General features: G+C 39.0%; 1 protein-coding gene across 4 annotated transcripts in view; it reads right to left on the reverse strand.

Moving 5' to 3' along the window:
- Positions 1–24,439, reverse strand: part of NSUN7 (NOP2/Sun RNA methyltransferase family member 7) — a 50,593-nt gene extending 26,154 nt beyond the window's left edge. Inside the window, exons 1-6 of one of the 4 annotated variants that reach the window (XM_006068210.4) lie at positions 24,072–24,439; positions 23,293–23,691; positions 9,740–9,798; positions 9,227–9,357; positions 1,797–1,949; positions 1,273–1,456 (exon numbers count right to left, since the gene is read on the reverse strand). In XM_006068210.4, the coding sequence (XP_006068272.2) occupies positions 1,273–1,456; positions 1,797–1,949; positions 9,227–9,357; positions 9,740–9,798; positions 23,293–23,602 (837 nt within the window). In that variant the 5' untranslated portion in view covers positions 23,603–23,691; positions 24,072–24,439. Of the gene's footprint in view, positions 1–1,272; positions 1,457–1,796; positions 1,950–9,226; positions 9,358–9,739; positions 9,799–23,292; positions 23,692–23,936 lie in introns of all 4 variants that reach the window. The other 3 variants (XM_044945949.2, XM_006068209.4, XM_025290610.3) reach the window with 3 other exon arrangements.
- Between the last annotated feature and the right edge of the window lie 1,336 nt (positions 24,440–25,775).

Here is a 25,775-nt window from a genome sequence, read left to right on the forward strand (position 1 = left end):
AACTGTGGTGTTGTAGAAGACTCTTGAGAGTCCCTTGGACTGCAAGGAGATCCAACCAGTCCATCCTAAAGGAAATCAGTCCTGAATAGTCATTGGAAGGACTGATGGTGAAACTCCAATACTTTGGCCTCCTAATGTGAAGAACTGACTCATTGGAAAAAACTCTGATGCTGGGAAAGATTGAAGGCAGGAGGAGAAGGGGATGACAGAGGATGAGATGATTGGATGGCATCACCGATGCGATGGACACGAGTTTGAGTAGGCTCCGGGAGCTAGTGATGGACAGAGAACCCTGGTGTGCTGCAGTCCATGAGGTCTCAAAGAGTCAGACACAACTGAGCAGCTGAACTGAACTGATAGTAATAAGGCAATGCCAAACCCCCCAAATGTGATTAATAGATTACTAGTGTCCTGCCTTAGCTCCCATTCTTAAACTTTCATGAAAATGTACTCATCTGCCACTGCCATTCTTTCTTCCCCATCACATTGTCATCTAACTGGCTGCTAGCTCAGAGATTAAAAGTAAGATGGTTGACAAGTTTAAAAAGGGGGCTAAGCAGATGAGTTTATGCAACCGATCTCAGTGCTCAATAGGATGTCACCACAAGATAAGGCCAAGAGACACTACCCAAGAATGCAGGTACTGTGAAGGGATAAACCTTACAAGATCAAAGTGATTCTGAGGCAAGAATTGGAATCTAAGGACATAAAAATTAATTTAACTCAATTTCTTGAACCTTTTATTTTTCATTCTATTGAAATAGCATTATAACTCACATTCTCTTCCTGTATTGATAGCCATTATACATATCTTACAAATCAAAGCTGTAAGACTATAGTAAAGAGATAATGGGAACATATTACACATTGCATTTTCAAATGCAGGATGGCACTAGCATCTTCCCCAGAAACAAAAAAAGAAAAGGGAATCACCATGCCTTCTCTTGAATCCTCCCTTGGGAGAGAAAAATATAGCTTTTCAGCTATAAGCAATACAAGTTCCCCCATCTATGGTGTCTTGGAAGGAGAATATGTTCCTTAAAATATGCCCACTTCACATGGGGCAAAGATGCCAAAGTACAACAGGAAAACTGATGTAGCAGTGTTAATTTTATACTTCTATGTGGAAATTAGGCCTTATAAACCTCCTTGATAACCTATACAAAATATAATCAATTTCTTAGGTTTTAAGTAGAGAAATTCTTTGGGTGAGCAGGATTATTGAGAGAATCACAATATTGAGAAATACAGTGAAAGTAAAAATTTGTTTACCTGAAATATAAGTTTATAATCTTTAAAAAGATCTATATTTAGAAGATCACTTTTAAGATGAGATGGAAAAATTAAGACATCATAGCAATGTTGATCCACAGCAAAGACTTTATTATCAATATGCAATACAGATTTGACTTTATTATAACCATTTTTCTTCAAAGTATAATAAACTTCTTCAGGGCTGTAAATACATAATATTAGGTTATAATTACAAATATAATACATAAAAATGTATTTAATATCAGCATCTTTTTCCTACAATAAATAAAAGTATCATTGCATATACTGCATTAATGGAACTTATAATTTAAGCCATCAGTAAGTAAAAAAAAATTTAGAGACAAAAAAGTTAACACATTTATTAAATTACTTTTGGTAATCTGGTGATAAAATCCTGAATGAAACTATAATTCCCACTCACTCCCTCAGATGAGCCCCTCATCCATTAAAAAGGTAATACTTTTATCACATTATTTTGAAAGGCAAGTAACTTGAGTAAAGAATTTGATTAGAACTCTTACCTGATTTTACAAGTATTTATCCAAGCATAAAGTGGCAAAGTGGAGGCCCTTAATTCTTGGTTCCTAACTGTTTCTGGAAGAATGTGGTAAATTGAAAGGGCATCATGTTTGATTCGACATCTTGCCAATGCTGCAGCCAATTTTGTCTTAAAACTAGAGACAGAAAATCCATTCTTGGTAACTACTGCATTGAAGACAAGACTATCAATTTTCCACTTGAAAAATTAACAATTAGATTTAGAATTATAATACTCTATAATTCTATTTCAAATTTTTGAAGTCTAAAGTTAAAATTTTCCATATTTAAAAATGGGAATCCCCCCCCAAATTTTTAAAAATGGAAACCCAATAATTCTGCTTCTTGTTTTTCAGGTTTTGCTGTCTCTGTATAGTTGTATATCTTAATCGTTTATAACAACAGCTGGTTGAAAGACAAATTTTATGTAGTAAAGGTGAAGGGCTTAGAGTCAGACAAATCTGAAGTTAAATTAAGGCTCTGTCACTTACTAGCTGTGTGACCTCAGGTATGATGCTGCTCTCACCAGCCTCAGTTTTCTCATCTGTAGAACATGATCAGCTTACCTTGCTATTACTGTGGGGATTAGTATCATGGGGCTTCCCTGGTGGCTTAGCTGGTGAAGAATCCATTGCAATGTGGGAGATATGGGTTCAAACCCTGGATTGGGACAATCCCCTGGAGAAGGGAAAGGCTACCCACTCCAGTATTCTGGCCTGGAAAATTCCAGGGACTGTATAGTCCACGGAGTCGCAAAGAGTTGGACACAACTGAGTGAATTTCACTTAGTACCATGGGTGTCACCAAGCACCGTGCCTGGCAGGCACTCACTATTAGGTCAGTCTGTGTTATCAGAGATGGTAAGAGTGTAGTCTTGACAAAATTAAGGAGCTTTCATGAATTGGTATCAAGTCCTTCCCAGTTCTGATTATCTCATATCTCATAGTTACAAATAACAGGAAAGAAAAACAAGAACTTGTTATCATAAAATGAAAACCCAATGATTCTTTTTTAATCTTATGGCCTAAATCACTGGGAGGTATTGCATACTGACTTTGTCTCCTTGACCACAGGTGATCGGCAGAAGGTGGGCACTTGACCCAAACCAGTCAAGTGAATTTTTTTGTGTAGTAACAGAGAGCCAAGTCAGTCTTTCTGGGTTTTGGTGCTGTACAATATAAAGCTCCTGAGTTGACAGCAGCCAAGTTTCCCATTCTACAAACAGAAAAAGAAGATGTAAGAATGAAGCTAAAGCACACAAAGAGGCAGAGACCAGAGTGGAAGAGAGTCCTGAGTGTACCTGAGTCACAGGATTGTCAGGAAGCATTTAATAGGAGGCTTCCTGTGTGCTATTTTGGATCTGTCATGAATCCTCTGTCCCTTATTAATTCCTGAATATTCAGGAATTAAGTGGAGTAGCACACTGCTCCCGGGGGCTTAGGAATGCATGCATTTCCTTCGTTAGTTTTTCCATACAGTGATAAGTAACTATTTACGACCCTCTTCCTTTTTATGAACCATACGGTAAAAGTGATTATTTACAACCCTCCCTCTTTCATATGGATGACCTCATGTTTCCTTGATAACTTGTAAGTTTTGATTTTATCCCTGCTGAAAATAGCTACCTTGTAAGACAGTATAAATACTCACACAATGTTGAATAAAACACCTTTGCTCCATCAGAGCTTTGATCCCCGTGTCTTTCTTTCTTTCTCTCTCTCTCTCTCTCAGGCTAATTCTCTGGAGCACAGAGACCCGTCATGCTCATTCTCCTAACCAGGTTTCTAAGACCCTCTCAACAAGGCGCACTGTGCTTTCGCCCCCCTCGAGAGGGCGCCAGGTGCCTTCGTGAGCGACACAAGCCCTGTATCTAAGGACTTTATCGGTTTTCTGCGTTAACCAAGGAATATCAGCCTCTTTCTCTCTCCCTTTACTTTCTTATCATCGACTCCGGACCAACAGGTTCCAGTCCATTAAAGGACCTCAACACAGGATGTAGTTAGCAGAAGCATAAGCACATCAACATCCTTCCTGCAAGTCTCACTGTGCAATTCTTTGATGAGATACTTTATAATAAAATTTTTCTTTTGCCTAATCTAGTTTGAGTTGGACTCCTGTCTGGTTGTCAAAAAGGAATCCTACCTAGTACACCATTTTCTCTTAGTTTATTTTTTTTAAAGAAATGGGTTTTATTCCTTTTTAGCTTAAAATTGTCAGAAATTTTATATACAAAGAACAAATGATCTCAAAGGGTTTTTTGTTTTGTTTTTTGTTGGTGGTGGTGGTGGGTTTTGTCTTTGTTTTTTTGCTGTGCCACGTGGCTTGTGGGATTTTAGTTCCCCAACCAGGAACTGAACTCTGGCCTTCCACAGTAAAAGCACTGAGTCCTAACCACTAGACCACCAGGGAATTCTCAAAATATCTTTTGATATTTTGAAGTGCCATTAGTAATGCCTAACACAAAAGAAATGTGGCTCTCTTTAAATATAAATTATATTCTTAATGCCAAAAGATAATCTTCAGTGAACTGCTTGAATTTCCTATAGAAATAAAAAAAAAAATCAGACATTATACTGAGAACTGTTTCACAATATTCACTAAGTAAGTAAAATGGGCTAAGAGTTTCTAAAGATGGGGTGGAAAGAATATAAGAGATAAAACCCCATGAACAAGTGTTCAGAAGCATTTGGCAAATGAGAAACTCTAAAGCATTATGTGAATGAGAAAACTGGGAATAGAAAAAAAGGAATATCTAAGCAAATGTGATTTATCCCCCAAATCCATGAATGTTAAAAATGGTTTTAACATTCATGAATCATTCCAGGTAAATAACCTTACCACATTAATAAAATCAAGAAGAAAAATGATCATATCCAAACTCTGGTCTCTGTTTTCTTAATTTTAGTAAGACTACAGTTTTCTCTAGAGATCATCCTTCCTGCACTGCAGTTGGAAGGTACCTGTAAGCATAAAGCCAGGACTATTCTAGGGCTCACCTCATTTGTTTTCATTTTCTCAAGGATTAAATTTCTGTGCTGCTTTTTGTCTAATGTCCAAAATCTTTGTCTCATATATTTTGTCCATCTAGTTATTTATAGGAGCTTCCCAGATGGCCGCTAGTGGTAAAGAACATGCCTGCCAATGCAGGAGATATAAGAGATGTGGGTTCAACCCCTGGGCCTGGAAGATCCTCTGGAGAAGGAAATGGCAACCCGCTCCAGTATTCTTGCCCGGAGAATGCCATGGACAGAGGAGCCTGACAGGCTACAGTCCATAGGGTTGCAAAGAGTTGGCTACAACTGAAGCAACTTAGCATGCACAGTTAGTTATTTATAGGAGTTATTTATTATATATATATATATATATATACATATATAGTTAGTTAGTTATTTATAGGAGGAATGAATAATTTTGATCCAAGACACTCTGTGATTAAAGTGATTTTTAAAAGATCACTTTATTTATGGAAGAGATTGTAAAAAAGGAAGAGTTACAGGCAGGGATTGAAGAAGCTATCGCAGTAGTCCAAGTGACAGATTATAAATGGCTTGGGTTTGGATAGTAGGAGTGGAAATGGAAACAAGTAGACACATTCAGCATATGGCTTCCAACTGGAGTTACAGAACTTAATGTAATAGGTATGGCAGAGGCACTGGGGAGGGCAGGAAAGAAGAATCAAGGATAATATCTAAGAAGCTGGTGGTGCCTTGACTGTAACAGGATAGTTTTGGGTGATTTGGGAGGAAGGGCTACTCAGTTTTTCCTCTCCTGTTGCTTCTCCAGTCTTTCACTGCCCATTTTCTAATTTCACTGTGCCTTTTCTAGTTTTGCCTCACCAAAGTCCAACAAATTATTTGGCAGAATCAGATTCTTGGGCTAATATGAGGCATGCAGAGAAAGAAAGGAAGAAGCTGTGGTCTCCTTTTATTTAATCCGGTCACACTATTTCAAAGATAGTTGCATTTGTACAAGAAATGAGTTCTTAAAGCCCTTGCATATATCAAAAAGATAGGGCTTCCTTGGTAGCTCAGCAGTAAAGAACCTGCCTGCCAATGCAGGAGACACAGGTTCATCCCTGATCTAGGAAGATCCCACATGCCACAGGACAACTAAACCCACATACCACAACTGCTGAGCCTGTGCTCTAGAGCTCAAGAACTGCAATTACTGAGCCCATGAACCACAACTACTGAAGGCTGAGCACCCTAGAGCCTGTGCTCCACAAGAGAAGCCACCAAGATAAGCCATCAAAATGAGAAGCCCACAAACGGCAACTAAAGAGTAGCCCACACAGCAACAAAGACCCAGTACAGCCAAAAATAATAAACAAATGAATGATAATAGGTTCATCTTGGATTCTATCCCTAGAGCCATGAACAAATGAAGAAAAAGATACCAGTTGGTATACAGAGTGATGAAACACAAGGATCTCTGGTAGACACAACAACAAAGATCAAGCACAATTTTTATAAGGAGAAAATGATTCTCATTCAGTTTCTTATTAAATAACTGCTTCTTTTTCTATCACCTCTTAAAATTAGTCTTCATCGTCTTGGTAGAAACATACTAAGGTATACTTCAAGCTTAACATGATTCTACTGCCCTGGGGACAATACTGCCCAGCCCCAAGGCCCAGATGATCTATAGAGGTTGGCCTCCAACATTCTGAGTTCAGAATTCTACTCCATTAGCTATGGAGGACTGGCCCAAGGGAATGCACTTGACCCAGGAGGAGCCAATCAAATTCCCTGGAAGGAGGTAGAATTTAGAACTGGGTGTAGAGATAATAAATTAATCTAAGTGAAGAAACTAACATACAAGTGTAACAAGTAAGCTTAAGACCTGGGGTGCAGCAGTAAGGCTTTTTCCTTGTAGGCTAGAAACAGAGAAGGCAGATCATGAGAGAAAAGGAGAATGAAGCAGATATTAAGAGAGAAGCAGAAATAAAAAGGTAAAGAGACAAAGAAAATCCTGACATCTTTCCAGTTCCTGATTTCATCCTCTTCCTGAGTCTTTGAATTGCATGAGATATTCCAGGATCTATTTAAGAACATTTTCCATTTTTGCTCACGCTAACTAAAAATAGCTTCTATTACTTGAAAGCTGCGATTATTGATTAAAACCTTCTAGGTTATCTTTATACATGTATTTTATTAGCATTATCTTTCTCATTGTACATGGATTTTCTCAATGTTATCCTTATACCAGTATATTACACTACTATTCTCTTCAATTCAACCACTAAATATACACACTTATCCTGTAACATATTATGAACTGAGCATAGCATGAATTGGATATAAAATAACTTATTAATGTGGGAATAAGATCTGTATTATATGAAGCCCGATTGGTTCGGGTAGTTTCTGTTGCACTGACAGGAATGTAACCAGATAACCTCCTCCAGGCAAGAGGTAGCACAGTATGTATTACAGGGAAAAGTAAAAATCTGAGGAATCAGGAACCTTAGACAATAATATCTTCTGGCTCTTCTGGCCTCGTGAGCCATGGTCTTTGCTTGTCCTATTTCCTACCTGCCTTGCTAGCATTCTCAGCTAAGAATCTGCTGATGCTGAAACCACAGTCTGGTCTTTCTTACTCGGTTAGAGCTCTGTGGCTTTCCTGGCTGCTTTAGCCTAACCTCAGCTCTCATTACGCACACCAAGTTGAGATTTCCATGAAAATCTTAGTCCTAAGTCAAATGGAAACTGAAAGCAGTTCAGGAAAGCTGAAACTCAGAGCTTGTCCCAAAGCACATTGCCCCACCACTTTTTCTCCAATGTATCTGCACCCATCCTGGGTACCCATCCTCAGAGGCAGGTTGCCTAGTAGTGGTATGGGGAGGTGAAGTGGTTGCCCAGGAACCTATGTAGTAAACAGGAGCAAGATCCTTGCTTATCTAAGGTACATACATTCAATTGCTTTTGCTTTTCTGCATCCCCGAATTTCTCATGGCTACAACTGACATAGTACTATGTCATATCTGTCATCGTCTAGAATACTTTACCCAAGATTCACTATCTTAAGTAGAAGGAACAGTAGCATATAAATGGTTAAATCTTGAGCCCTGAAGTGAAAGTGAAAGAGTTAGTCACTCAGTCATGTCTGACTCTTTGGGACCCTGTGGACTGTAGCCCACCAGGCTCCTCTGTCCTTGGGATTCTCCAGACAAGAATACTGGAGTGGACTGCCATTCCCTTCTCCAGAGGATCTTCCTGACCCATGGATCGAACCTGGGTCTCCTGCACTGCAGGCAGATTCTTTACCGTTTGAGCTATAGGGAAGTTCTCTAGAGTTAGTCTTCCTGAATCTGAATTCTGGCACTTCTCTTTCTAGCTCTATGACATTAGACAGGTTACTTTAACATGTCTGTGCTTCAGTTTTCCTCTGTGTAAAAATACAGGTTGGTAACAATATTCACTTCGAAGAATTGTTATGTAAAGAGCTTCTTGTAATAGTGATTGATACATATTAAGTGCTCTTCAATAAAGGTAAGTTATTACTATAACTCCATTCAGTGACTCTTTTGGTCTCAACCTTCAAAATGAAACTGAGTTTTCCATAACAATATAAAATGAGATATGACAACTGTTTCAGATTATTCACCAGGTAAACGTCTTCCTACAGGATTGCTGTTGTTTGCTATGTTGTGCTTTTTATTAAGGCTTAAGAGTATAGGGGACTTCCCTGCTGGTCCAGTGAAGACACTGCGTTTCCACAGTAGGGGGCATGGGTTCCATCCCTGGTTGGGGAACTAGGATCCTGCAGCCCTAACAATAGTAGCATTTAATGAATGACCATCTACTATCATCTACTATGTGTCTGGCTCCTAGCTCAGCATTTTACACACATTACTCTAATTAGTTCTCCCAACCACCTTTTTAGGTAGGTGCTATTATTGTCCTCATGCTAGGCTTCTGCTGATACTTAGGGTAAAAGGAAAACAAATTTTAAATATGTTAGTTTTACTCTTAACTACTGACATTAAGTTGTAAAAGCTGTAGATTCTTTTTTCAATTTGGCTAAGTGGTGGGTTCTTATCTAATTGGAATTTTCTTGTTTGATACATGTTAGTTTAAGAGCTATAAACAAAGCCAAGTAAATAAATAATGGCTGTTTCAAATGAAGTGTAAGTTATGTATGTGCTAAAAATTGTCAGGAATTTTTCATGATTTTCCAAATACTTACAAATTGGATCTTACAATTCAAGCTTTCAAAACAACTTGAATTTAAGTAATATATTTACTTTGTTCAAGATCTTTTTTTAAAGGAACTCAAGAAACTTATGAACTTTTATTCTCTATAAAATTTTAACACTTTATATTATAATCCACACATTATATTGTATACTATTTCACCAGTGAAACACTAATAACGAATTCATATAAAACATCCTTTTAACCTTTATAGTTACCTGTTAAGAAGGTTCTCCACTTCTAGAACTTCTGCTATAGACTCTTCATTACCAGAAAGGAGACGAGCTTGAAATTTTCTGTCTTGGAAATCATATAGCATCACAATGATAAGACTGTTCAAATGATCTGGCTACCAAGGGGAAACAAAGAGAAGGAATAACATACAAATAATATCTAACAGCAATATTTCCCATTCCATCATTTTTCAAGCGAGCAGGAGTATGACTATTTTCACATCATCTGATTAAACTGGGAGATAGAAAAGGACTGCAAACTAGAAAAAAAAATTCAGTAAAAAATAAAACTTTCAAAAAGGAAAATTTCTGGCATGTTCATCAAAATGAAAGGAGTACAATCTATATTAGAAACTTGGAAGTAGGAAAGAGTTAAGGCTGTGTTTTGAAGAGGTCTTAGCATTAAACAAACTAGGTATTTAAATCCCAAGGCTTATTTTTAGTGCTTTCTAAATAACACTCATGTGACAGCTAATTATATAAAAGTTATACACTTACTATTGTGGTACTTGGGAAGATATAGCTGTCTATTAATATAGTTTCCAAAATATCTTGATCTGTAAAACAAAGAAAATGTCTGTTATGAAAACACCAAAGCTGAAAATGAAAACTTTGGAATCAAAATACACTTTAGCCAATACTGCAAAATACTTTTACTTTCAAAATATACCTTAATTCTTGATAAAGACCCAAATTACAATGGCATAATGAAATATTTGTAATCTTTATGAATCCTAGACCCCTGTGACCCAGGCTCCACATGGTGGTGTTGTTGTTTATTGTCTACTTGCTAAGTTGTGTCCGACTCTTTGCAACCCCATATACTGTAGCCCACCAGGCTCCTCGGTCCATGGGATTTCCCTGGGCAAGAATACTGGAGTGGGTTGGCATGTCCTCCTCCAGAGGATCTCCCAGATGAGGGATCGAACTCACATCTCCTGCATTGGTAAGTAGATTCTTTACCACTGAGCCACCAGGAAAGCCCAGGCTCCACATGGAATCATCATGGAAGTCAAAGGAGCATTATCTGAATAGCTGAGGTAGTAATAAAGGAATTTCAATCTTTAATTTATATCCTTAAAAAACATTAAAGAAGATCTAATTAATAATGTCTTATCCTTTTACGTACTGTTGAATTCAATTTGCTAACATTTTATTTAGGATTTTTGTTCTATGTTTATGTTCATGAAGGATATTGGTCTATAATTTTCTCTTCATAATATCTTTGTCAATGTTGGTATCAGGGTTATGTTGGCCTTATAAAATTTGTGGGAAATATCCCCTCTTCTTCTAGTCTCTGGAATAATTTGCACTAAATTGGTGTTATTTCTTATTTAAATATTTGATAAAACTCACTAGTGAAGACATTGATAAGATAACACTTAATCTAAGACCCAAATGACAAGGAGTTACCCATGTAAAGATCCAAGATGAGACAGCATTCTGGTCACAGGGATAATTACAAAGGTAATAAGTAAAAACATATGGACATATTTTGAAACCTCCACAGGGCACATGAGTGCTCCATTTGTTATAATGACTTAACTATATATACACATCATATAACAAATGCTTTAATCAGTTAACAGAAAGCTAGGATAGCTTCAATTCATCAACATTTGTGGAACACCTCCTACATACACAGTACACATTGAATTTCAGTTTTTATCTAGGGGATGGGAAAACTAATAAGAAGCGACAAACTTGGACGAACAGACTCCAATTTTCACAGGAAATCTTTCAGGTATCATTATCCATGTTTTAGTCACCAATTATGGCTGTATTGTACAAGGCAATATCCCCATTTCACTTATAAGGAAAATGAAGTTTATAGTTTCACACTCTTAGTACTTGCAAACCAAATCCTATCTAATTCATAGTTTCTCAGCATGAGTCCCAGTTTTTGTCATAGAAAATACAGTTATCATAAGAATGAAGGCCTGCTAAGACAGGAGACCTGCATAGGCTTTAGAACTTTGAGCAGTGGAGTTACTGGACTCCTAAAAAATAGGAGAGGCAGAATGAAGGAAAAGAAGACAGAACATTTGATTTTGCCAACACTGAGTTTTTTCCTTAGAGCTCTTGTCAATTGCACAGAATGCACTGCCTTTATATATCTACAGTTTAAATAATATTCTCACACAGCAATATGAACATTAATTATGTATACTCTTTGTGTGGGCCATGCATGTGGGATCTTAGTTCCCTGACCAGGGATCAAACAGATGCCCCCTGTATTGGAAGCATAGAATCTTAAACACTGGATCACCAGGTAAGTCCCTAATAATGTGTATTTTAGATAGTGCTTTCTATGTGATACACATTCTTCTACAATGCTTTCTATATATTAATTCATTTAACCCTCTCAAACAATCCTATGAATTAGGTACCATCATTATCCCCATTTTATAGATTAGGAAATGAGGCACAGTAATATGTTCAGGGTCACACAGCAAGCGGCAGATCACAGAGTCAAACCCAGGCAGTCTGATACCCAAATGCATTCTCTTCACCACATTATGCTGCCTTTCCTGTACTTACTCTTACAACACACCACACTGGCTAAATAAAACACACTGCTAACGACTGAGTTATCGGGACTTTTTGAAGATTGCAAAATTTACCTATCCTAGTTCAGCACAATAGCTCCAATTATCCCTCATCTCCCACTAATTCGAAACTCTTCTCTTTAGTCTCTTGAAGGGAACTCAATCCTCATTCCTCATGTTTCCAATGTAGAAGGCCTTCCCTAGAGAAACACTCCTAGATTCTCTCCCTACCTACTCATCACTCTACATGAAAGGAAAATTGAGTTTATTTAGAGAGTGAAATTGGAAGAAAGAATGGGGCATATCTTACTCCCTACCCCTTCCACTCTTTGTCTGCCAGTGTTTCTGCAGAAGGTGGGCATGCATTCCAGACTGCTCTCTGCCATGTGCCTTGTGAGTTGGGTGGAGGGGCTTGCATTTCTTCAGCTGTGTCTGGATTAGATGGAAAGTTCTAGTTCTACTTCTAAAGTATTTCACAAGCCTGCCTTGACTGACAATCTAAAGCCATGTCCCTGAACATTTTTTTTTCTCTCTATTGGTTACAAACTCAGGTGTAAGAAAGTAAAAGCTAGTTGCTCAATCATGTCCAACTCTTTGCAATCCTATAGACTGTAGCCCACCAGGCTCCTCTGTCTAATGGAATTTTCCAGGCAAGAGTCCTAGAGTGGGTTGTCATTTCCTTCTGCAGGGAATCTTCCCAACCCAGGGACTGAACCCAGGTCTCTTGAACTGCAGGCAGGTTCTTTATCATTTGAGCCACCAGGGAAGCCCCAGGTGTAAGAGAGGTGCTATTTATAGGACCCCTAAAACTCACACAGTCTGTCTGATCATCCCTCCCATCCTGGAAGAAAGATGGAAGATGTTTCTTCTTTTGACTTTCCCCTAGGTTCTCCTTCTCTATTTTTATTATGTGTTCATAGTGTTTCCTTCAGTGAGCCACTTTATATAATTCACTTCTAAAACTTACATTTCAAGAATGCCAAGGCTGAAAGGGAATACGATGGTAGAGTAGAAAGATGTGGATCTCACCTCTCCCCATAAACACACTGAAATAACTTCTATATGTGGAACAATTCTCACAGAAAACTAACTGGAAACTGGCAGAAGAACTGCTATACAACCAAGTTAGCAAGAAAGAGCTCTACGTAACTGGGCAGGGGCACTTCCCAATCCAAAAGGGTGAATATCACGGTCCCATTCACTCCATGCCACAGCCTGGAGTGAGACTGGTGCAGAGATTCAGTGTAGCACAAGCTTCAGGTCTACTACTCCAGTGGGGAGCGGACCCCGCCCCTGACAGGGCAGTGACAGCCAAAGAACAGAGGAAACCCTGCTTCACATGCAGTACAGGCTCTGGACACCACAATACCAGTCATACTCACGACAAGAGGAACAAATAGGAAAACAGAGTTCATCAGTCTGCTAGACCCTGAGTTCAAAAAGGAGATAATAAGACACTAATGGTATTAAGAGTATCGATAGAAATGCACATCACCAAACAATGAACTAGAAACTAGAAACTGTAGAGATGAATCAATCAAAAATAGACAATATAATTGTCGAGATGAAAAACAAATCTAGAACCAATGAATAGCAGAGTAAATGCCACACAACAAATAAATGACTTGGAAGATAGAATAATGGAAATCACTAAATGAGAAGAGCAGACAGAAAGACAATGAAAGAACAAATGCAACATATGAGATCTATGAGATGATTTCAGACATGACAACTGACACATAATAGGTGTTACAGAAAGAAAAGAGAACAAGAATTGAAAGTGTATTTGAAGAAGCTATGGATGAAAACTTCCAAAACCTAAAGAAGAAAACAGATACTAAGTACAAGGACAGAAGGTCCCAAACAAGATGAACCGAAAGAGACCCATACCAAGACATATTGTAATTAAAATGATGAATTTATTTTATCTCATTTGGCCATGCTGCACAGCTTGCAGGATCTCAGTTCCCCAAGCAGAGATCAAACCCAGGCCACAGCAGTAAAAGTGCCAAGTCCTAAAAACTCAACTGCCAGGGAATTCCCTAAAATGACAAATTTAAAGATAAAAAAAGGATTCTAAAGGTGGCAAGAGGAAAACAAAGAGTCAGTTATAAGGGAACCCCCATTATCACTATCAGTAGATTTCTCTGCAGAAAACCCTGAAGGTCAGAAATGAGTGGCATGATACATTCAAAGTGCTGAAAAGGAAAAACCTGCAAGCTAGGATACTCTACCCAGCAAGATTATCATTTAGAATAGAAGAGAAAAAGTTTCTCACAAGCAAAAACTAAAAGAATTCAACAATATTAAACCTACCCTAAAAGAAATATTGAAGGATATTCTCTAAGAAAAGAAAAAAGAATTTATAGGACAAGGAAAATCACAATAGGAAAGGCAAATATATAAAACGATTGACAATCACTTCAGTTCAGTTGCTCTGTCATGTCCGACTCTTTGAGACCTCATGGATTGTAGCCCGCCAGGCTTCCCTGTCCATCAACAACTCTTGAAGCCTACTCAAACTCATGTCCCTCGTGTCAGTGATGCCATCCAACCATCTCATCCTCTGTCGTCCCCTTCTCCTCCAGCCTTCAATCTTTCCCAGTATCAGGGTCTTTTCCAATGAGTCAGTTCTTCACATCAGGTGGCCAAAGTATTAGAGTTTCAGCTTCAGCATCAGTCCTTCCAGTGAATATTCAGGACTGATTTCTTTAGGATGGACTGGTTGGATCTCCTTGCAGTCCAAGGGCGGAGAAGGCAACGGCACCCCACTCCAGTACTCTTGCCTAGAAAATCCCATGGATGGAGGAGCCTGGTGGGCTGCAGCCCATGGGGTCGCAAAGTCGGACACGACTAAGCGACTTCACTTTCACTTTTCACTTTTCACTTTCATGCATTGGAGAAGGAAATGGCAACCCACTCCGGTGTTCTTGCCTGGAGAATCCCAGGGACGGGGGAGCCTGGTGGGCTGCCGTCTATGGGGTCGCACAGAGTCGGACACGACTGAAGTGACTTAGCAGCAGCAGCAGTCCAAGGGACTCTCAAGAGTTTTCTCCAACACCACAGTTCAAATGCATCAATTCTTCGGTGCTCAGCTTTCTTTATAGTCCAACTCTTACATCCATACATGACTACTGGGAAAACCACAGCTTTGACTAGATGGACCTTTGTTGGTAAAGTTATGTCTCTGCTTTTTAATATGCTGTCTAGGTTGGTCATAGCTTTTCTTCCAAGGAGGAAGCATCTTTTAATTTCATGGCTGCAGTCACCATCTGCAGTGATTTTGGAGAGTACATAGATCAAAACAGAATCAAAAAATTGTAAAAAAAAAAAGTTATAACTAAAATTAACAGTAAAAGGATATCCATAATGATGTAAAATAGGACATCAAAATCACAAAATGTGTGTGATGGCAGTATATAGATCTTTTACAGTGTGTTTGAAATTGAATGACTATCATCTTAAAGCCAGTAGATATAGTTTTGAGTTAACATACTTGAGCTCCATGATAACCACAAATCAAAAATATACAACGGTATATTTTGAAAAGAATATAAAGGAAATCAAGCATACCACAAAAGAAAATTATCAAACCACAAAAGTAAAAAGAAACAAACAAACAAAAGAAACAGAACTATAAGAACTGAAAAGCAAGGATTATATGGCAATTAGTACATACCTATCCATAATTACCTCAAATGTCAATGGACTAATGCTCCAATCAAAAGACACACAGTGGCAGATTGAATGGAAAAACAAAACAAAACCAAGAACCTGCAATATGCTGCCTACATGAGACTCACTTCAGGGTGAAAGACATACACAGACCAAAAGGGAAAAGATAAAAAATAGATAGCTCAAGAAAATGCAAACAATAAGAAAGCAGGGGTGGCCATATTCACATCAGACAAAAGAGATTTTAAAACAAAGCCCATAAAGAAAAGCAAAGAAGGGCATTATATAATGATAAAGGGATCAACGTAAGAAGATAACATGCTTGTTAACATAAATGCCTCCAATAGAGAAGCACCTAAATATACATTAAAAAGAAATACTAACAGACATAAAGGGAAAAAGTAACAATAATACAATAATAATAGACCTTAACACTCCATGACGATAATACAATAATAAAGGACCTTAACACCCCACTGACATCAATAGACAGATTATTCAGAGAAAAAACTCAATAAGGCAACAGAGGTTCTAAATAACACAATCATTTGAACTTAACTGATATCTACAAAACACTACATCCAAAAAATCCAGAAGACAGATTCTTTTCAAGGGCACATGGAACATTATCTAGAATAGATCACATACTAAGTCATAAAACAAGACTCAATGAATTTAAAAGGGTAGAAACTATTTCAAGCAGCTTTTCTGACCAAAATTCTATGAAACCAGAAATCAATCACAGGAAGAAAAATTGAAAAAAATGAACTTATGGAAACTAAACAACATGCTACTAAAAACCCAATGAGTTCAACAATGAAATCAAGACTTCCCTGATGGTCCAGTTGTTGAGAATCTGCTTCTAGTGCAGGGGGCGTGGGTTCAGGGAACTAAGATCCCACATGCCATGGAGCAACTAAGGTTTTGAGCCACAACTAGAGAGTCTGTGTGCCACACAAAAGTCCCCCATGATGCAGTGAAGATCCCGCATGCCCCAACAAAGACCCAACACAGCCAAATAAACAAATCAAAATGTATTCAAATTGGAAGGGAAGCAGTAAAACTGTCACTATTTAGATATAATATGATACTCTACATGGAGAACCCTAAAGTCTTCACACAAAAACTATTACAATTAATAAATGAATTCAGCAAGGTAGCCCAATACATAAATCTATTGTAGTTCTTCAGAGAGGGCAATGGCACCCGACTCCAGTACTCTTGCCTGGAAAATCCCATGGACAGAGGAGCCTGGTGGGCTGCAGTCCCTGGAGTCGCTAGAGTCCGACACGACTGAGCGACTTCCCTTTCACTTTTCACTTTCATGCATTGGAGAAGGAAATGGCAACCCACTCCAGTATTCTTGCCTGGAGAATCCCAGGGACGGGGGAGCCTGGTGGGCTGCCATCTATGAGGTCACACAGAGTCGGACACGACTGAAGCGACTTAGCAGCAGCAGCACTGTAGTTCTTTACACGATGAAAAAGAAAGTTTAAAAAAAAAGTTATCTCATTTATTGCATTAAAAACAGCCAGGAATAAACTTAAACAAGGAGGTGAAAGACCTATACACTGAAAATTACAAACACTGATAAAGGAAATTGAAGATAATTCAAAGACATGGAATGATAGTCCATGCTCTTGGATTGGAAGAATTAGTATTGCTAAAGTAAGTGGTCAGTCTACCTAAAGCACTGCACAGATTTAATGCAATCCTTATCAAAATACCCATGACATTTTTTAAGAACTATAACAAATAATCCTAAAATGTATACGGAATCACAAAAGGCCCAGAACTGCCAAAGCAATCCTAAGGAAAAAGAACAAAGCTGAAGGTATAACGCTACCAGATTTCAGACTATACTACAAAACCACAGTAACCAAAGTAGCATAGTATTAGCACAAAAACAGACATAAAGATAAGTGGAATGGAATAGACAATCCAGAAATAAACCCACATACCTATGGTCAGCTCGTCTAAGCTGACAAAGGCAAGAATATACAATGGAGAAAAGACAGCCTCTTCAGCAAGCAGTGTTAGAAAAACTGGACAGCTATCAATAAAATTACAGCACCATCCATAAAAATAAATTCAAAATGGCTTAAAGACCTAAATACCACACATGACACCATAAAACTCCTAAAAGAGAACTAAGACAAAACATTTTTGGACATAAATCGTAGCAATATTTTCTTAGGTCAATCACCCCAGGCAAAAAGAAAAAAGAAATGAGACCTAATTGGTCAAAAGCTTTTGTACAGCAAAGGAAACCATTCACCAAACAAAAACACAACCTATGGAATGGGAGAAAAGATTTGTAAAAAATGTGACCAGCAAGGGCTTCATATTCAAAATATACAAAGAGCTCATACAACAGGTAGCAAAAAAACAAACAACCCAATCAAAACAGGGCAAAAGACCTAAATAGACATTTCTCCAAAGAAGATATACAGATGGCCAACAGGCACACGAAAAGATGCTCAACTTCACTAATCATTACAGAAATGCAAATCAAAACCACAATGAGATATTACCTCACATCAGTCAGAATGACTATCATCAAAAAGTCTACACATAACAAATGCTGGAGAGGGTGTGGAGAAAAGGGAACCCTTGTACACTATTGGTGGGAATGCAAATTGTTGTAGCCACTGTGGAAAATCATATGGAGGCTCCTTAAAAAAAAAAAAAATCATATCATCAGTAATCCCACTCCTGGGTATATATATCCAGAGAGGATAAAAACTCTAATTCAAAATGATACATGCACTCCAGGGACCTCTCTGGTATCCAATGGCTAAGACTCTGTGCTCCCAATACAGGGGGCCTGGGTTTGATCCCTGGTCGGGGAACTAGATCCCATATGTCACAACTAAGAAGTTCACATGCCTCAACAAAGATCAAAGATCCCACGTGCCAAAACTAACACCCAGCTCATCAAACAAATAAATAAAAGTTTTTAACATGAAAAAAATATACACACACTTCAATGTTCACAGCAGCACTATTTACAACAGCCAAGACATGGAAAGAACCCAAGTACCCATCAATAGATGATTGACTTAAGATGTGGAATATATATATATATATATATATATATATATATATATATATACACACACACACACACACACAACAGAATATTACTGTCATAAAAAAGAATGAATGTTACTGCCATTTGCACCAACTTGGATGGAACTATAGAACACTATACTTAGTGAAGTCAGATAGAGAAATGCAAATAAGCTATCACTTATATGTAGAACTTAAAAATAATGCAAATGAATCTATATACAAAACTGAAACAGAATCACAGACATAGAAAACAAACTTATGGTTACTAAAGGGGAAAGAAAGGAAAGGAGGGGCAAGTTAGGAATATGGGAGTAACAGGGATTACTACTATAAATAAAATAGGTAAGTTACAAAATTTATTGTGTAGCATAGGAAACTATATTCAATATCTTGTAATAACCTCTAATGGAATATAATCTGAAAAAATAAGTAACTGAGTAATTTAGCTGTAACCTGAAACTAACAGGATATTGTAAACCAACTATACTTCAATTTTAAAAAGAATAATTATAAATATAGGCACATGGGGTTTTTGTATCTGTGGAAGGAGGGAAATTTGACAACCTTCATTCATGTTGTCAAACATTGTTGCTAGAAGAATTAAGTACTGTCCCTAAGACTTCTTTGAGAAAGGACAATAGAAAGCTTGTACCTGGTCTCTTCTGAACTTTGTCCTGTGTACATTTTTCCAGTGCTGACCTTAATCTTAATCCTTTCACTGTAATAAACTGTAACTATGACTATAACAGCTTTGCTGGGTTCTGTGAGTACTTCTAGTGAATCACTGAACCTGAGGGTGGTCTTAGGGATCTGTGACTACAGTTAGTGATTCCCAAAGCCATAACTCAACCATACATTAAATGTTTGCCAGGTTTTTCACTGACAGGTTACATGATTCTGAAATGACCAGATTACTGACATAACCAGTTCCTTGGACTGAGAGGTCACCAATTAGTATATACACCTGAAGAGGTTGGAGAAAGAATTAAGCCAGAAGCAAGATCAACAACATTCGGAAAACTAAGATCATGGCATTTGCCATCACTTCATGGGAAATAGATGGGGAAACAGTGGAAACAGTGGCTGACTTTATTTTGGAGGGCTCCAAAATCACTGCAGATGGTGACTTCAGCCATGAAATTTAAAAGACACTCCTTAGAAGGAAAGTTATGACCAACCTAGACAGCATATTAAAAAGCAGAGACATTACTTTGTCAACAAAGGTCCGTCTAATCAAGGCTATGGTTTTTCCAGTAATTGTGTATGGATGTAAGAGTTGGACTATAAAGAAAGCTGAGGGCAGAATTGATGCTTTTGAACTGTGGTGTTGGAGAAGACTCTTGAGAGTCCCTTGGACTGCAAGGAGATCCAACCAGTCCATCCTAAAGGATGGAGAAGTCCTGGGTGTTCATTGGAAGGACTGATGTTGAAGCTGAAACTCCAATACTTTAGCCACCTGATGTGAAGAGCTGACTCATTTGATAAGACCCTGATGCTTGGAAAAACTGAGGGCAAGATGAGAAGGGGACGACAGAGGATGAGATGGTTGGATGACATCACCGACTCAATGGACATGAGTTTGGGTAAACTCCGGGAGTTGGTGACGGACAGAGAGGCCTGGAGTGCTGTGGTTCATGGGGTCACAAAGAGTCAGACACAACTGAGCAACTGAACTGAACTTATGATCAATAATTTCAGGAATACCTTTTTCCTCAATTTTTTTTCTTAATGGGTTGTTCATTAATTTATTTTTTAAGAAATCATTTTGCCAGTTTTTCTTCTGTTTTAATATTTGGTAGTTCTTGAAACATCAGAGATTCTTTGAAAAATAAATTAGCTGCTAATACTCTACTTCTCTGACATAAGTCAAACTTAATAGGAATAAGTTACTCTTCATTACCTTCTTTAGTAGAAAACTGACCTTGCATCTTATTTAGCGGAGTAAGAATAGGGGTTATTATTTCAAAAATCATTATTCTGAACCCTTTAAACAATTAATCAGAAAAGCACACTCTCTGCTTTGAAAGAGCTTATACACAAAGGACATCAACAAAAGGGCAAATAATAAAACTGGAAATCATAAAAAATAAAAAAGATGATCATTACCCAAGCTCTCTTTAGTTCGTGCATTAACCTTTTCAGCTTTACTGCTCCTATAAAACCTTAGGGAAGAAATCCTGAGTTTTCTTTCCTGAACCATGATTCTCTGAACTGTGATTCCTTGAACCTATGCTATATAAGCCAGATGTTGAGTTTATAAAATATTACATGTGAAAATATTGAAAGAACACTGATAATACATAAGACAAAAGTGAAATATATAAAAATCTCCAATATTCTAAAGCAAAATATCAGGCTCTTAATTACCTTGGAAATCCACTGCATTTAGGAATTCTAGCTTTATTCCATATGAACATTTGGAAATTATTCAGATGATAATTTAAAGCAAGGTATTATTATCATTAAAAAGAAAATAACAGCTGTACCAAGTAACCAAAACCATCCCATCTTAGAATTTGAACTTATAAAAATGAACATTTCAAGGAAAGTAGGTTTATAAAGGCCTATGATGACAATGAAAGAGAGTGAAAAAGCTGGCTTAAAATTCAACATTCAAAAAACCAAAATCATGGCATCCAGTCCCATCACTTCATGGCAAACAGATGGGGAAACAATGGAAACAGTGACAGGCTTTTTCTTGCGCTCAAAAATCACTGCAGATGGTGACTGCGGTCATGAAATTAAAAGATGCTTGCTCCTTGGAAGAGAAGCTATGACTAACCTAGACAGCATATTAAAAAGCAGAGACATTACTTTGCCAACAAAGGTCCGTCTAGTCAAAACTATGGTTTTTCCAGTAGTCACGTAGGGATGTGAGTTGGACCATAAAGAAGGACGAGTGCCGAAGAATTGATGCTTTTGAAGTGTGGCATTGGAGAAGACTCTTGAGAGCTCCTTGGACTGCAAGGAGATCAAACCAGACAATCGTAAAAGAAATCAGTCCTGAATACTCACTGGAAGGATTCATGCTAAAGCTAAAGCTCCAATATTTTGGCCACCTGATGTGAAGAACTGACTCACTGGAAAAGACCCTGATGCTGGGAAAGACTGAAGCCAGGAGGAGAAGGGGACAACAGAGGTCAAGATGGTTGGATGGCATCACCGACTCAATGGACATGAGTTTGAGCAGACTCCGGGAGATAGTGAAGGACAGGGAAGCCTGGCATACTGAAGTCCATGGAGCCGCAAAGAGTCAGACACAACTGAGCGATTGAACAACAACAAATGACAATAATTTATCTAAATGGGATCTGGGTTATTAAAAAATGCCAGTCACAAGACACTTTCATAAAACAGAAATAAAGATTGAGAGAAAGAAAATGATAATCTACCATACACATTACTACAACATGACCATCTAATCAATGGATTAATTTTACAAAGAATAATCTCAGGCTTTTATTACTGATTTCTAAAGGCAATCCACTCCAGTATTCTCGCCTGAAAAATCCCTTGGACAGAGGAGCCTGGCGGGCTATAGACCACAGGGTCACAAAGAGTTGGACACGACTGAGCAATTAAGCGCACACAGCACACACAAAGGTAAGATTCAATACTCTATCAGGAAAAAATTTTCTATAATAGAGTTTGGGCATTAATATTAAATATCAATTAATTGACACAGATGCCTAATGTGCATCTCACTGTTGCAAGGAGAAAATCTTCAAATGTTAATTTGGCTCGTGATTTAAAGTACCAACACTCTGGTTGGTCTTTAAATCTAAGTTTTAAAAAAGAAGAGGAGGGAAGGGATGAAATAGAATCTGAAAGTTTAAACTGGAGGAGGGAAAAATGGCTAAGACAGATTTAAAAAAAAAAAAAAAGATCACAAGCAGAAACTAAAGAAATGAAACAGAGAGAAGCTGCCTCTGAACATCACACAAATTTTTCTCTGTGATGACAAATTCCTGGCTTCAGAACTGAGCTACATCATGTCTGTAGACAACCAAAAACACACATTTATAGCTGAGTAATTAATGGGACCTTTTAATTCAGCTGAACAATTGTTAACCAACTCTCAGCAAGGATGTGCAAGGCCCAATAAGTATTAACAGTAAGTAAATGATACATGTAATGCCCTTTCTAGGTGTCTCTTTAGGAAGTTTTATCATTTTAGCCATGCTGGTAATACTCCAAACATTTCTGGAACTTCTTTTCAGTCAGTATACAAATCAGTACAAACTTCACAGTTTATATTGTATTATAGTTGATGGCTAGTACTAAAACCTGTCTCCAGGCCCTTTGACTGCTCTTATAGTAAAAATATTTGGTTTTGTCCTGGAATCAACTCCATACTCAGAAGTTGATAATTACCCACCATCGAGGAAATCTGAAATATTACACCTCAAATCCTGGAGGCAGATTAAAAGGGATTTCTACAAAAATTTGGAAGAATAAATTTACAAGCTTCCAAAAGTAAACAAAGAAAATGGCAGTGAATAGGATCATCTTAATTTTGACCCACCTAAACACAGGGAAATCTACAGTGGAAAACATATCTGACTGAAAGAGATTGTTCTCCTGGAAACTCTCCATAAAGCCTTGACATCCGCAACTGACCAAAGATATTCAGAAGCCTAAAAACAAAACCTGGGGTATGTGTGTGAGGGTGCGAGGAGGAGGTTCGATGCACCTCAGAAATTCTCTCATTATTCTCTTTTAGTGCCGACTGTCAGAACTGGTACTACTCACACTTAAGTGCACTGAAAGCCAACTCATAGGACAAACGCTGAAAGGATTCATCCTCGGATTCGGTTGAGGACGGCAAGGGCTCATTCCCATACTTTATTAAGGCTTTCTCTGGTGACTTTTCGAGTCTAGTGCCCTGAAAAATGTTCGCTGCCAGAATGTAAACGGAGTCCGGATAGCCAGTTTTTTCGGGTGAACCAGCTGAGCTGTTTTCGCTGCATGCTGGGTCACCTGACAGCGCCAGCGAAGAGAGTTGGGAGATTTCCGCGGTTGTTTCTCCCAAAAACTCCAGTTCATTTGCGGAGTTAAACATGTTTGCCCCCCTGACTGTCCTAGGTAACTCAAGCTTGAATTACAATTCAGATGTTCCGGGAAATGGTTTTCCTTGTCCAAGCATCGTCTCTGTGAAAATAAAAGATTATCCCGGTTAAACCACTATTTCCGCAGGACCACACTTGGTGACCCACCTCGTGTGGCCCTAGAGACCCAGTCGGTGGCATTCCCTGGCCGCCCCGAGCATCCCTTACTTCGAGCCGGGAAAGCTCCACACACAAAGGGAGAGGGGTGGAGACGGCTCCGAATGGCCTCCGAATTACGAGACCTTAACCGAGGCCCGTTTGGGTGCAGAGCTCCCCCAAGAGCCGCACCTGCGGCCCCTCGGGCGCTCCTTTCACTGGCTCCCGCGAGTCCTCCCTTACCCCAGAGGGCGGATGTTCCCCGGGGCTTTGGGAACAGAGACGCGGCAGCCGCAGCACTTCGGGCACCGGTGCCTGGTATCTTACACAGCGCCCTCGGGCCCCGGGACTGCTGGGCTGCCGCGGTGGTCCGCGCAGGCAGTTTGGTTCAAATGAGCTTCTCCCACCCGCCGGGGTCGGGGCAGGGGGGTCGCGACCCCCGGCTCTCGCTTCGCTCGGGTTCCTGAGGGAGGATGCCCCTCGGGGCTTCACCCGCCCGCACGGTCGTCTTCACGAACGCGGCAGCTGAGCGGGGTAGAGCACGAGGCTGGTGGGCCCGCCGGCTCCGGCCGCGAAAAGGTAGGCCTCCCCAGTCTGCGGCAGTCAGCCGGCCCAGGACCCGGGTCTCCGTGGCAACCAAGGGTGCGACGAGGGGGGAGGGAACGCTGTCAGAGGGCAGTTCCCGCGGGATTTGGCCAGCGCTTCCTTTCTTGAGTTGCTCCTCCTCTCTCACCCCGGACACCTGTGCCAGCCCCTCCTCAGGTTGAAGGCCCCTCCATAATTGGACTGCGCAGCCCTGAAGATCCTCGACTTCCCCAGAGTCCAAAGTGACCCTTCTCCAACTTGTCCCCTGTGATCTCCTTGAAAGCAAGAATTTTGTATTGCTGACAACACCCAGTTTAGAGGATTAGCGGGCACGCAGGAAATGTTAAAACAACTCAGTGTAGAACTATTGAAGAAGAAAAAAAAGGTAAAAAACAGACGAATCGACTATTTCCACGCTTTTTGGAACAATAGATACCACAGATATCACATTAGATAGACGCTTCCAGGACTGACTGTGCTGCGCTTAGTCGTGGTGGACTCTGTGACCCCATGGACTGTAGCCCTCCAGTCTCCTCTGTCCATGGAATTTTCCAGGCTAGAATACTGTACCAGAGTGAGTTGCCATTTCCTTCTCCAGGAGATCTTCCCAATCCAGGGATGGAACCCCTGCCCCGTCTTCCGTTTTCCTAAATTAATTGCAAGCAGATTCGTTACCCGCTGAGCCATGGGTGAAGCCTTCCAGGGCAAGTTGTGTAAAGATCTTTGCCAGCCTCCTTCCCAGGAGCTGCCTGCAAAGAAACATGTTGCTGAAATGGGCCTACAAACAAGCAAATTCACACCCTTCAAAGTATAGAATGGAACTGGGGATATATATAAACTTCCCCCAAAGGGTTTTAATATGGCTACTTTAATTTTTGAGTGTCCAGGAGAGAAGTCTGCATCCTAACTCATCAAAGAAAAACCAGCTGTGCTCAAGTATTACAGGTAGTGGGGAAATACTTTAATTTCTAGAATAAAAACTAGATGACTGAGATTTAAGTTTATGTGCATCTTAAGCTTTTCATTGATTGCCTGTTAACCTATCTCCAAAGTGCATGTTCTAAAACTGGAGAAAAAGAAAAGGTTGCTTTTTTCCTCTACTGTATACCATTTGTGTTGCTGCTTTGAAACTTCTCCAACAGACTTCAATAGGTCTAATTTTTGAGAGCTTCAATAGCTCTCAAATTTTTCTTACAGTACGATTCAACGAACAAATGCCAATATGAATATATAAAGATCATGTGAAGAATAACATGTATGTACTTCACATTTCTTACCTGGTTTAGAAAAATCCTAAGTTTTAAAACAAATGGGCATTGGATTGTGCAACTTGACAAATTACGTTTCAAGTTTTAAGTGAAAAAAATCATGAAATCATTTTAAAAATAAGATTTTATTTTATTGAAAATAAAATAGATGCTAATATCTACTTAAAAGAAAGAAAAA

Source organism: Bubalus bubalis, chromosome 7 (genome assembly GCF_019923935.1).
Source record: "Bubalus bubalis isolate 160015118507 breed Murrah chromosome 7, NDDB_SH_1, whole genome shotgun sequence".
NCBI lineage: Eukaryota > Metazoa > Chordata > Mammalia > Artiodactyla > Bovidae > Bubalus > Bubalus bubalis.